The 14599-nt window shown below is 34.7% G+C and overlaps 1 protein-coding gene and 1 long non-coding RNA gene across 2 annotated transcripts; both read left to right on the top strand.

The window, feature by feature from the left end:
- Window positions 1–1745: 1745 nt before the first annotated feature.
- LOC122583021 lies at window positions 1746–3348 on the top strand. Its single transcript, XR_006321298.1, has 2 exons — window positions 1746–2018; window positions 3116–3348. It is a non-coding gene; the product is annotated as an uncharacterized LOC122583021 (long non-coding RNA).
- Window positions 3349–3657: 309 nt separating this feature from the next.
- On the top strand, window positions 3658–13333 carry LOC122580917. Its single transcript, XM_043753061.1, has 10 exons — window positions 3658–4727; window positions 5115–6113; window positions 6328–7112; window positions 7161–7200; window positions 8168–8311; window positions 10093–10307; window positions 10888–11245; window positions 11379–11519; window positions 11630–11748; window positions 12504–13333. Exons 1-10 carry the CDS (start codon window positions 3744–3746, stop codon window positions 12907–12909), a joined length of 4191 nt encoding a protein of 1396 aa, XP_043608996.1. The 5' UTR covers window positions 3658–3743; the 3' UTR covers window positions 12910–13333.
- The last annotated feature ends 1266 nt before the right edge of the window (window positions 13334–14599 follow it).

Consider the following 14599-nt stretch of genomic DNA (forward strand, 5'->3'; position numbering starts at 1 on the left):
GGCCGGTGTTGTAAATATCGGTTGTATTGGTCGAGATATCGGATTCCATCTCGGGATTGGGCAATCAAGGAGATGGGATAGCCGGATCGGGTCAACGTTGGTCAACATTGGAGAAATCGTTGGATCGGGTCAAATCTCGAAATATTGGTCAAATATCGGCTTGGATCGGGCCAAAGTCAATATATATATATATATAATATATTTATATATATATATTTTTTCACAAGCTACTAGCCTTTATATTCACATTTATATTTATTTATATTTGTCAATTTTTTAAATAAGTTATGCAAAAGTATAAAATATATGAGTTTTTAATATACTCTAAATTTTTATTACATATATTTCCATAAGTTATTATTATTATTATTTACAATTCACTCAATCCGATATCTTCCCGATTTTTTAAAATCTCTCGTCTCCCCACCTCACCGATCCCGATCCACGAGTTCTACAACCTTGGATATGACACACATTCTTTGGTCCTTGGGGTTTCCTAAACGACATCAATGTGTTGCAACAATCTCCCGTGTTCCTCCCCGAACGTATGGGCACATACAACTCCTTATTGCCCATTCACTATAAATGGCCATACGTATATATGTGGTTACTATTAAGTTGATGGCATATATCTTCCGTGGTCTACATTTGCTAAAGCATACAAATATCTTATCGATTCAAGAGAAAAAATGTTCATAAAGGTACAAGAGTCGGCTTGCAAGGATGTTGAGCGGGTACTTGGTGTTCTTAAGCAAAAATGGGGTCCCTTGCTCGACCGTTTCGACAACGCTCACTGAAAATAATAAGGAACTTGGTGTATGCGTGTGTGATAATGCACGACATGATTATTCACGATAGCGGCCATGCAATCAGCCCAATTCATATAGGGGATCCAGTTGTCCATCCGAGGAGTGACCGAGACGCCTTACCGAAGACATGAGACGAGTAGACACATCTTCGGCTTCGAAATGATCTTACGGACCCATTCATTTATTCATTTTAAAAAAGATATTTAATAAATAGTATGCGAGAGGTTTTCACTTAAGTTATGTGTGTAACAATCTCACACTCACTTTTTCTTTTTATGTATTGTTTTATGTTTTAATATTGTTATGTAATTTTAGTTGAATGAAATTTTAATTTTTAAATAAATTAAAAATTGTAGTGAGTGGCGAGTGAGTTGATCAAAATAATGGAATGATGGTTGAATAAGTAGTGAATGAGGTAACACGAGAGTAAGTACCTGCGCGTTACGGTAGTGAGATGGTGGGGGTGAAGGGTGATAGGTCATAGAGTGTGATAGTCAAATGCCTTAACCGTACGGGCTCCGTCTTCGGATTTAAAAATTCACAGAAAAGATATCGAATGACATCTCTAATGAAAGAGCATAAAATTTCAAGAACACCCATATAATTTTTATAATTTATCGATGTATGGTTTCTGAGATAAAAGATTTTGAATGAATTGTAGGAATAAATGATTTATGAAGGAGCGAAAAAAAAAATGATTGGTTGAGATTTGAGGAGAGAGAAAAAATGTTAGGTAAATATATAATTGATATATGAACATTTTAAAAAAGTAACTATTAAAACTTAAATGTAAAAATAAGGAATATGCTTTATAATATAATATTAGATAAAGTAATTAGTTAGAAAGTAAGTGGCGAAAAATGAAATTTAAGCTCCAATGCCAATACTTTAAACAATTGACCCAAGGAAAAGCAAATTCAATGAATTTATAAATCCCTGCCATTTCCTTTACACAGATCAAGATTGAACTTTCAAAGAAATGAATATTTTGATAGTCTCCACCACCGGTCACAACGAAAATCCGGGTACCCCACCACCAGTTGCCACAACTACACCACCAGCAACCGCCAACCCCACCTCCGGCCACTCCCCTGTCACCTGACTCACCTCTACATCCTCTCTTCCGACCACTGGCGCCACTCAGATCCCAGCGCCCCACCACCGACGCCCAAACAAGAAAAAAAAGTTACAGAATCTGAAACTAATAAAGTGAGTCACAAACTCTTCTTTCTAATTTTGTGTAGGTTTACATCTTTTAAATGAATGGTTGATTTCAGATGGGTTCTAGAATGAACCATGGGATATTTTGGGCAATTGAAGAGAAACGTTGGAGTGAGGGTGTTTTGGTGGGTTTTTTTATTTATATTTTTTTATTTTTTCTTTTTTTAATGAAAGAATAGTGGTGACGGGGGAGAGAGACGCGACTTGTGCCATGTGGATATGGCGTAGAAAGAGTTGTCCTTTGTAACCCCGGGAAAATAGGTAGATTTTTAAGAGTGAAGCGACTTGAGGCCATGTGGCATTTCTAATGATTTTATTTATTTGGAAAATGATAATGAGGGTTGTCATTAACAGCTTATTACATGCATAAAATGTAGTACTTTATATATCAATAACCGTGTCCTGAATTTTCGCAAAACAATTTGAATTTTAATGCATCAAATTAATTAATATTGAAAGTGCGGTCATTAACAAAACTCTTATTTTAAAACCTCCATATTAAAAAAAGGCTTACATTGCATGGGGGATCGGAAAAGGTATTCGTATGCGAGCTAGTCAAACGAAAAGAGGATGAGCTGTGTGGGTCGCCGGTTCGCCCATCCGGTGCGGTGTTCCGGGCGAACCCAGGGCGAACTCGCCGATGTGGCTAGAGGTTCGCCCTTTTCCTTCTCCCGCTCCTTTCGGGCTTAATGACTCGGTAGTAAAAACTAATTATGATAAAACCACAAAAAAACACGGTATTGAATTATATATGCTACAAGTTATCATTTCAGTAATAAGACTATCTAATAAAATATATATAGATGCAGCCCAACTAGTACTTGTAGATGAGATGCGCTGCTTAGTAATAGCCACTATCGAAGTCATGACCACCGACCCACCACTTATAGGCCACAATCCACCGACCCGTTGTTTTTCACCTAGGTGAACCCTGACCTGTTACAGATGGTTTTATACACATAGTTAAACTAAGTACCAGTTGACTTAAGTATTTTAAAACTTGGCTAATTAAACGGATAGCCCGGAAGTCATGCATTTACCTCTTTTTGATACAGATTGGGTTTGATTTGTTGGTTGTGTAACAGTGGTTTTCATTGGGGAGTAAAAGAAAAGGAAATGTGAGGGTATCAGCAAGATTATTTGCATACACAGATCATTGGGTACGCAAGTGGCAACCAACTGCAGACTCAAGGTTCCTTTATAAACACAATATAAGATACAATATCATTTCCTTTCGAATTTATCAATTGTTGTCATTCAATAATTGTATTCTTCTAGAAGTATAAATAAGTCAACAAAAACATTCTTCATTTGTTTACAAGCGTGTAAAGAGTTTGTGATTTTTAGTTAGGAACCTTCGAATTTTTCATTAATTTGATGGTGCAGTCAATATAGGACCCTTAGAATAAAAAAACTCTTGAATAACATAATATATGATACAAAATATTATTTTTATTCGAATTTGTTAATTGTTATCGGCATTCAACACTTGTTTCCTAACTGTATTAAAAAGTCAACAAAAACTTTTTTTTTTTTTTTGTTTAGAAGTGTGAAAAGAGTTTATGAAAGAGAAAGCATCTTTGTTTGTAATTAGGATTCATATTTATGTCGTTGTGGTTGTGATTTAGTTATTTCCTCTTCCTTCCTTTCTACCTTCAAATCTTCAATCATTCATATTCTATATCTTCTGTGCTCTTCTATAACTACTATATCATGTACTCTTCTATATCTTTCAACCTCTGCACATCTGTTATGTCCCGAGAAGAGTATTTTGACAGTATTTGGATCCCATTTGAAGAGTTAAAATCAGCCACCAACAATTTCGATGATAAAAATCTTCTCTCACAAACTTCTTCCACAAATATATACAAAGGACAACTCATGCAATCGTCACGAGAATTCATCAACATTGTTGTACGGATATCTATGCGACGACACATTGCAAACAACGAGATTATTATGCTAAAAGATCTCAAGCATGAAAATGTTGTTCCTACTTTTAAAATATGTGGGACGGCTGATACTCTAGTGATCATAAACAAGCACGAGGTGAATGAGAGCCTAGACAAACATCTAAGTAATAGCTCAACACTCAGTTGGATGCAGAGACTGCATATATGTGTTGGTATAGCACGTGCATTGTGTTATCTTCATCATGATGCCGAAGCGAATCATAGTGTGATACACGGTAACATCAAGAGCTCTAAAATTTTACTTGATCACCACTGGGAACCCAAGTTACATGGTTTTGGCTTTGCTGTTAGAGCTAGAAGAAATCATCTGTACCTTACAGATATATACAATGGCTCATTATTATATATGGATCCAGCATTTGAAACCACGGGAGGTTTGACAAATAAGTCAGATGTCTTCTCTTTTGGTGTTGTTCTGTTTGAAGTCCTGTTTGGAATGGTAGCATCATTTGTTCCCACTCCAGATCACTATGATAATTGGTATTTTGCTCGAATGGCCCGAGCTAGTTATGAAGAGAAGACACTGGATGATATGATCCATTTCGATCTCCAAGAACAAATGAACCTGGAATCGTTTAACATCTTCTCCGAGACAGCTTATTTTTGCTTAAAGGAGGAGCGGTCACAACGGCCAGATATGAACAAAGTTCTCCAACGACTTGAGCGAGCATTGGAACTTCAATACAAGCATGATCAAAGTCTTGTTTTATCCAACCGCTTGAAGGTAATGGTTTGATTTCATTAAGGTTAAAATGATTGTCGTTAATAATAACTTAGGATGTATATTTTTACCGCATATCGGGTTACAACATGGTAATTACTCAGGATGTATATATTTTCCACTTCAATTCTCTTTGCCCTTTTCCCTCCCTTGATAATATGTTGAGGTTTGTTATGATTTTATGATAAATAAGACATGTACTGTTAATTATCTTTATACCTAAGGGGTAAATGAACAACATTTTAAATCATGTTAATTTCAATCAACATTTACACGCATACCTAATTTTGGGCCTAGTCTGTGCAAGACTTATGATTCTAAATACGTGGGTATATTAAAGTAACACAATGTGCATAACTTTGCTTTTATTTTTAACACATAATTTTGCAGGTGAATATTTTGGATCACTTAAGATTTCGATTGAGTGATATACAGCTGTCGACAGACAATTTTTCTGATGCATATCGTATTGGATCCGGTGGATATGGTGCAGTGTACAAATCAAAACCTGGCTCTTTTGACGGCATATGTTCGTCAACAGCCACAAAAGGCGAGAGTCAAGCTGAATTTCCAGAGAAGCGTAACACAATAGCTATTAAACGTCTATTTCGTAGGGTAGACGGGCAAGCAGAACAAGGGTTCTTAGCGGAAATTGAACTTCTTAGCAAATGTAAGCATCCAAATATAGTTTCTCTTATTGGCTTTTGTAACGAAGAGCAAGAGATGATTCTAATTTACGAATATGCTTCTAATGGAAGCCTCGAAGATTATTTGGGAAACAGTGATAAGATTACTAATCTTACTTGGGCTCAACGTATAAAAATATGCATTGATATTGCATATGGATTAGAATACCTTCACAAAGCTACAGAAGACAAAGAATGCATGATTCACAGAGATATAAAGAGTGCAAACATTCTATTGAATGATAAGTGGGAGGCAAAGATTGCAGATTTTGGGCTCTCCAAGCTACACCCAACATATAACCAACATAGCACCCTCATCAGTGGTAATATTGGCGGTACCCAAGTTTACTTGGATCCAGAATATCTGGAAACAGGTAAGTTGAAAACTCAATCAGATATCTACTCTTTTGGAGTAGTTTTGTTTGAAATAATGTCTGGTAACTTGGCATATGACAAAATGTACAATACAACGGGCCTTCCATTAATGGCACGTCAATGTGTTAATGACAAAACTATAGAGAAGTTGGTAGATCCACAGTTGAAGGAAGCTTATGGAGATAATTCTGGGCCAAATGATGGGCTCAATCAGGATTCATTGTACACATTTTCAAAAATAGCAAGTCAATGTGTGGCCAAAGCTCAGGTTGAACGTCCAACAATTGATTTCGTCATCAAAGAACTTGAGAAATCGTTGAACCTTCAAGTAAGTAATTTTTTCATTTTACCTTTTTTTCTTTTCATCATGATTTGATCTTTCAAAGGGAATATTCTATTCACCACATGAACCTACTATTTTTATATGACAATAGATAATTAGTGAAACATAAAGACATGTCTTGGATAATTAAAGAAACTTTGAAGTGGATATCTAAATCATTAGAGTTATACATTATAGCTTAGATTGTTGTGATTCACAGAATTATGGGAACGACAACCTCCAAATTTCACTTGAAGCCATAAAACTAGGCACACAAAATTTCAATGACTACAACTGCATTGGGAAAGGAAGATTCTGGAGGCTATATGGAGGAGAAATTTTATTTGAAAGTTCTACTGTTCGTACCCCCATTGTTGCAAAGAGATTTGCGTCGGATGAAGGAAACTCTCAATTCATGAGAGAGCTGAAAATTCTTTTTGAGTGTAAGCACAAGAATATCGTTGGTCTCGTAGGGTATTGTAAGGAAATGGGTGAAAAAATCATTGTTTGTGAGCATGCGTCTAACGGAACACTCGATAAGCATTTGGACAATCCTGATCTTACATGGATGAAACGCCTCAAGATAGGCCTTGATGTTGCAAGGGGATTGGAATATCTACACACAGGTGGCATTACAAAAGATACTCGGATACTACATAGAGACATCAAAAGTAGTAGCATTCTACTTGATGTTGATTGGAGGGCTAAACTTTCTAATTTCGAGGAGTTTTCATATGATATGGAACGCAAGATGCTTAAACATATTGATGATGATAATGCATATGGCTCACTGAGCTACTTAGACCCACGGTACAAAAAGTGGGGTTTTTTTGATAAATGGTCAGATTTGTATTCATTGGGTGTGGTTTTATTGGAAATGATGTTAGGGAGACTGACTTGTGTAGAGGAAATTGAGGAATTTTCTTTGGCCAAAGTGGATGAGAGGATATTTGAGGGTATAAAGGAACAAATTGTGCCACGATCATTAGATGTATATTCTGCCATCACCTTCAAATGCTTTGAAGATTATGGTCATTCTCGGGCAGGTGCTAGTGAGTTGGTTGAACAACTTACGTTGGCATTGGCATACCAAGTAAGTGCATTGTTTTCATACTTCTACAAAATTAGTAATTATCTTTTGTCAATTTCATTCCTATCCAGATATGATCTACAACTGTATAGTAAATTCCAGATTTTATGATCAATCAATTAATAAAGTATACTACTATAAGTGCATATATCTATAAATATTATGTTTGTATACATTTCTAAAAAATTAGATCAATTATTGGCACTCAATATCTTCACACTTTCTTTAGGTTGAGAAAATGAATTCATGTGTCAAACATTGATCTCCACATTTATAAGTGCGTACATACATATAATCTGTACAATGACAATGTTAGTTATCTAGAATTCAAAAATGTAAACATTTTGCATTCATTTATCTATACTAGCTTATAAAAATTCTAACCCTCTTCCTTTTTTGGAAATAGTTAAAAAAAATTTTGAGACATTGGAAATGACTTAATTGCCCTTAATAACCTCTTGAAGGAAAAATTAACCAATTTACCTTTAATTAACTAATTTACACCCTAAACCTTTATCAACGAATTTATACTTTAAAGTCTTATCTTTTAAAATATCTCAACTACTACCTTTACATTAACTACATTTACATCAACCTACATCACTCGAAGCTACCACCACCACCACTAGTCACCGCCACTAGCGGACCGTCGTCATCGTCGTCGCATTACGTCGGTACCATGTTACTAAATGCAAATAAGTTAACAAAATATATACACCTTTTAAAATTATCTAAGAAAAGATGTGTAAAAATGGATATTGGCTGCGTTGTTCTTTTCCAAACAGATAAACAAACACACAGAAAATCCCAAAATGTACAAAAATCGAAATGCAATTCATTATTTGTGATTAATCTAAAAGCTGTTTTTAGTTAGGTATTTACTTATTTTTTAAAAATAAAGTATTCATTAGTTAGTACCAAAATAAAGGCAATACATATTCAAGTAATGGTTTAATTGTTTGAAATATAGGGGGATTATGAGATATGGAGGCCCAAACTCCCCATGGACTATGAAAAACTATTATATATGTCAGGTGTTCCCATTATTTCGGGAAGGTTTAAGGATGTTTACGACATGCTATGCGATGGATTCCTCTTTCAAGAAGGCAAATTGGTACTATAGCTATAATGATATATATTCTATAAGATATCTTTTTTTAATAAGATCATTATTATAATATAATATTTGGATATAGATTAAAGACGAAAAAGTTAAACGGACAAGGCATTTCATTATTTCATTATTATTGTTATATAGTATAAAGATGATCGATTAGGAGACAATAGAAAAATTATATGCATTTATTTTGTTTGACTAGTTTCATCTTCTCACATAGAGAAATGTAAGTAAGTAAATGATATGATCCAACATCGGCGAAGTATGGGATTGGTTGATCGTTTATAAGTCAAGGTGCCCCTCCTCCTTTGAGCTAGCTTGGGAGTGAGTTCTACACTAAGCTTATGGCATCATGCGAGCCTATTATGGGATGAGTTCGTATCAATTGGTATCAGAGCCAGCCCTACCTTTCGATGTTCCAACACTCGGAGTGGTGGCTTAGACCCAAGGAGAAGGGTATCAACCGTAACCAACATAGCCGTGACCAACGAGGACGTTGACTCTTCAAAGGGTGGGGTATTGATATGATCTCACATCGGCCAAGTATGGGATTGGTTGGTGGTTTATAAGTCAAGGTCTCCTCTCCTTCTTTGAGCTAGCTTTTGGGAATGAGTTCTACACTTAGCTTATGGCATGATGCGAGCTTATTATGGAATGGGTTCGTATTAGTAAACACCCAATGCCATCTTCCATGGATTTTGGTCCCAATACCTCGACGGGTATGGGGAAGGTTGAGAAACAAACAGATTTTCTATACCTAGGTAGAGAGTTTAGAGGTTCAATCTAAATGATAAAAAATGACCTCTGACCTTTGCATGGGGTGAGGGTCGAGCCCCTGACTCTATTTTCTCACGTATCTATTTCCTTATCAAAATTTTGCATTATGCATGTTTAACTACATGGGTTGCTTGCCCTTGGAGAGTTGGGCTCCATGTGAATGGATTGGCTCTTGATCCATTATTATATGGATCATAGGCGGAACTACTTTGTAGTTAGGAGGCGGTCTAGATCGATGTAGTGTAATTCTTTTTGAAAAATACTGTTTTTCTTTAGGGATTATTACTTATGGATGTATGTAACTATGACCAATTGTTTAAGTAATGTAAATAACTCGTAAAATGTCTATGCCATGTAATGAACTTTCAAATCTCGGTTATTGGATGTACCTAATTAATCAAAAACTTACGAGTGACAGCTTATATGGTTGCCACATATACTCGGGTACATCCAATAACCTAGATTTGAAAGTTCATTACGTGACACAGACATTTTTCGAGTTATTTACATAACATATACATTTGATCATAATTAGTTACATTCATTGGTAATAATCCCAAAAATTAGTACTGCTGGTCAAAGTGATATGTGAAATGTAACTAACTCTAAACTTTAAAAGTATTTCCTAACAATAATATTTGTAAATCGGACAACTAAATGAGAAAACTACCAACAAATGTTTAAATTGCTGAAAATCATTACAATCTAGTCATTATGGTTACTTTATGACGATACAATGCTAGTGATAAAAATATGTGCTTCGGGTCAATTTAAATCCTGGTTCTGCCACTGATGGATCAATCCGGATCCATTCATCTACATTTCTTAACCCACTTGCTAGTTCTTTTAAGAGTGTACTAAGCTAACCATGAATGCCACTAAACTTGTCTCAATTACTTTAACTAAATACATATTAAAAGCTAAAATGTTTGCTAAAAGGGATAGTGCATGCACCTCCTTTTAATATTAAGATTTAGCTTGATTTCTTTGCTGTATGATAGTGGTTTTCTTTGTGGAGCGATGGAAAAAGAAATGTAATGATATCAGCAAAGAGATTTTCATACATCAACCATGGATCGTGTAAAATAAGAGTAGTGCCAAAGGCAAGATCTTCTCATTACATAATCAAAAATGGAAAATTTTCAATGGAGATTCCGTGTGGTCAGAAATTGACACCAATACAGACACGCAAGTGGCGATCGAATCGAAAATCGAGGTTCCTTTATGTTTCTCCTCTTCCTTTATATGCATTTTCATAAGGTTAGGAAGTTTTTCTTGATAAGGTAACCTTAGAATAAAAATTGGTGAATTTTTTTAGCTAAACAATTATTACCACTAGCATTATACCCCTGTAATTCAATAAATGGTTTCAAGTGGTTTCGCTTTTTGTATGTGTGGTTAGTTTTTGATGAAACTTGGTGGTTTATGAAGGTTTGTGACAGTCGCACAGAGTAGTGGGTGATTTTTTGATAGTCCTGGCAGTTGTTGGTGGTTTCTAAAATCATTGATCTATTAGAAGAAAACCAACAAACCTTAATGCTAATCGAACCACCCTTGTATCCCTAGCTATTTGTTTATATAGCCTTTTAACTAAACACCATTTGCTCCCTCTTTCTCCAGCATTAACAATCACATCATATAGATTTTATAAGTGGAGATGTCCTAACTTGTTAACGATGATGAAATGAAAGACATACTACATTTTTTTTGGGTGGAAGGAAGTATCAAGTTTATAAATAGAAGCTTTTACGTGGGGAAAAAACAGGTACATAATTCAAAATTTGTGCCATATGCAGGTTTCAGGTAGTAGCAAAAATGTTGGATGTATCGAATCTGAAGGTCCAAATCAAGATAAAACCTCAACTTTTACTTCCTGGAGATAACTATGGGGTTCATCTAGTCTTTAAGTTTCGTGAGCCAGGAAATTGTCTAGCTAAACACATGTATGTGAACCTAAAGTACAAGAGGGGGAGTGACAATCTACATTCGGATTTCGCCACATGGAGAGAAGACGGGTGGATGATGATTGAATTGGGCCAAATCTTAAATTACAAGGAAGATACTGAATTCGAAGTTTTACTGGAGAGCTTTTCGCGAAGCTTCTGTGGAAGTAGCGTCTATATTGAAGGCATAGAGTTTCGGACCATAGAAAATGCAAGTTTCAGACTATAACTAAGTTTTTATTTCCAATATTTTTTCTTTTTGTTTTTTGTTTGGGAACGTGGTAGATAATTCAAGTACAAGTTCATGTCCAACATTTTAAGTTTTAACAAGGTAATTTATACAGGTATATGAACAAGATGGGTCTAAAGAGATTGAGAAATATCAGGAAACTCGAGTATATGAAGAAATCAAGAAGCCGAAGGAAGTACAACACTCTCTAGTTGAATCTAAGGAAATAATGAAGTGCCCGGGAAATGCTAACGAGGTTTAAAATATCCTTTTCTATATCTTATGATGTTTATAGAATGTATACTTAACTTACTCTCGTATGATTTGCTGATTAAGTATTCAAGTATCTCAACGTTTGGTAAACAGGGGCTCTTGCTAAAAGAAATACAGTGTGAAAAGATATGTTTAATGCTTTCAGAAATGGAAGCTCCCTACAAGTCTTCGAAAGAAAAGCCTTTTCATTTGAAATATTTAGCTGAGTCGAGGTTTGCTTATTGAACAATCTTCATTTCGTCTTACCTATTTAACTAATGGGTTTCTCCATTTACATATCCCATATATACTGAATATAGTTTTGTAGTAAACTGTCTTTCATAACTGAATTTCTGTTAATTTGTACTACCTTAGTAATGATGTGAAACTTGTAATAATCAATATAAACAAATTGAAGGAACAAAATCAGCAAAGCATGTGCATTTCATTAACAATACTGATATAAACCAGACCTGAAAATAGCAACAGAATGATAATACCAGTAGAACTGATAAGAATATACAGAAAATAAAGAAAGAACAAGACAAGATAATCTGGATTAATGCCCCAACGGCCCTAAGTTCCTAAGTACAATTAATCATATTTCTCCATACCTAAACACGGTGGCCTAATGCCCTTATTTAAATAACAGACTCCTAACCAAATTTGTTCATCCCTAACCTAATTTGTTCATCAAGTCACTGAAATATTATTAATTATAATAATAATAATACGGAGCAATAACTAAAAATAGTATCCGGCCCTTAAAAACCTTGACCAATTAGGCCGAGCTTCTCTTTTCAGCTTGATTCGTATCAGATACATCAAACTTTGTCTTTGTGGTTCTCACTTACACTTATGCATTTCAAATACTTGGTATGTACTAATTATAAAACTTTTACCACTCCACTGATATGGTTTCTAAGATCTTACGAACAGTACTCGGTTTTTAATAATTGTGTACTTACATGATTTATTGTTGATGCAGATTTCAAGGGGAAATTGAGCTTTCAAAGCGACAAGTATTTTGTATTAAGGGCAAGATAGAGAGCCAAACGTTGTCCCCAGCTAAAGATTACATGTGTTATCTTGTATATAAGCTGTCAGAAACATGTAATGGGTTGCATTGTCCTGTGAGAGTAAGGAATGTTTTACAGTGGAAAAACAAAGAGGTTGGACTTATTTGCTTTAGACCTTCAAGCCCATGGAATTCACCTGATACGATTGGGGTTCCAAAAGAAAGGGACGATGGATGGATGGAGGTTTTTGTGTGGAAATTCAACTCAAAATGTGAGCTGAGAAGCAATCATATTCCTATGTATCTGAAATTCATAACTTATGAAGGAACCATGTCCGGCCTTATTGTAAGCAGTCTCGAGATTCGGCCAATGTAAGAGCATCTGTCCGTGTATTCTGCCCATCCCCATGTAGACTGTCACAATACTGATAAGTTTCTAATTTCAAGCATTTTTTTACATTGCATCTTAATAGGTGCAAATATTTTTAAGTTTCTAGAGTTAATTGCATTTTTGGTCCCTGTGGTTTGTATGCTTTTACAGGTTTGAGACTTTTTCAGGTTTCTTGGCATTGTTGGTCCCTATTTTTGGGAACCTGAAAAGGTCTCAAACCTGCAAAAGCATACTAACCACATGAACCAAAAATGCAATTAACTCAAGTTTCTACTTCTGGGTTCTATTTGTATGTCAAATCTTATTTGTTGTAATTGGGTTACTTTGAGAATGTATATATTATTTTTCCCAAATTGGAATAGTAATGAATTCCCACTTTATATACATATAGCGTTAATATTACACTAAAGCTATGAGCTCGTTATTGTTTCATACATTCAAAGTTATATGTACAGTTCAGGAAAAAGTTGTTTAAGTCAATCCGGATTAGTTGGCTTGTTATTTGGTATATTGGCTTCACAGCTACGTACTGGTGTATGTAACGATTATTTGGTATATTAGCCAGGATTCATACAAACTGTCATTAACAAACTTCGTCACTTTCATTTGCTTGTTTTACTTTATTTGTGTTGGTGTGATGTATTTATGTAGAATGAGTCAAGTTAAACATGTACATTGTACATATATTTAGGATCATAATATGTTTGTGAAAGTATTTATATTCCTAGACAATGAGTTAGCTGGATGTCATTATTATTTTATGAACATATTCAAGTTGAGCTCCAAAGCATGTTGAAGTCAATTAAGCAGGGGCAATGGGGCATATAATAATTCTAGTTGAATTATTTTGTGTAGTCTTTAACTGATAAGTTGTATAGATTAAGCATCTCAGAATTCAAAGTAAGCCCGTGTCAAACTTGTAAAAATGATGACTTATTCAATTGTCAATTAATCATGGAAGGTTTTTACTTAAAAACGGGGTTAAACTCATATGGGCTTGTTAGTGGCGACTTAAGTTTTTTAGAGGCCTTAAGCAAAGTCAGTTTTGGGGGTCTAGTTCATTAGCATATAGATCAAAGTAAACAAAAAAAAAAGTAGATCGACTTATGTTATTAAGCTACTACTAATGAAAAGATACAAATGTTGATGCAAAAACCAGTAAAAGTGTTAATGTAATGCAAATTATATTAATGGTACTATCCAAAATTCAAACATTAAGTTTAGTATACAAAATATTGAGGCCTCTGTATTTTTGGGACCTAAAGCGATCGCCTAGTTCTATAGTACTGTTGAGCCACCCATGGGGCTTGCGTGGGTTTTTTTTTTAGATCAATGGGTTATAAGTTGTGCATTTTCTTTAAAAATTTGTATTTTTCATATTAACACGTCTAAAATTTATAGTAGGTAAAAAAATATTTTAACTAAGGGTGTATATAGCAATACTCAATAAGAAAATCCAATAAAATAATATGAGATACAAAATATCATTTTTGTTTTCGAATTTATTACTTGTTATCGGAATTCAAACAATTGACTTCTAAATTTATAAAAAGTCATCAAAAACTTTCATTTTTGTTTACAAGCAGGAAAAGAGTGTGAAAGAGAGAACATTTATGTCGTGCTTGTGGTTGTGTTGATTCGATGATATATTCTTCCTTCCTACCTTCAATCATTG

Source organism: Erigeron canadensis, chromosome 9, assembly GCF_010389155.1.
Source record: "Erigeron canadensis isolate Cc75 chromosome 9, C_canadensis_v1, whole genome shotgun sequence".
NCBI classification, from domain to species: Eukaryota; Viridiplantae; Streptophyta; class Magnoliopsida; order Asterales; family Asteraceae; genus Erigeron; species Erigeron canadensis.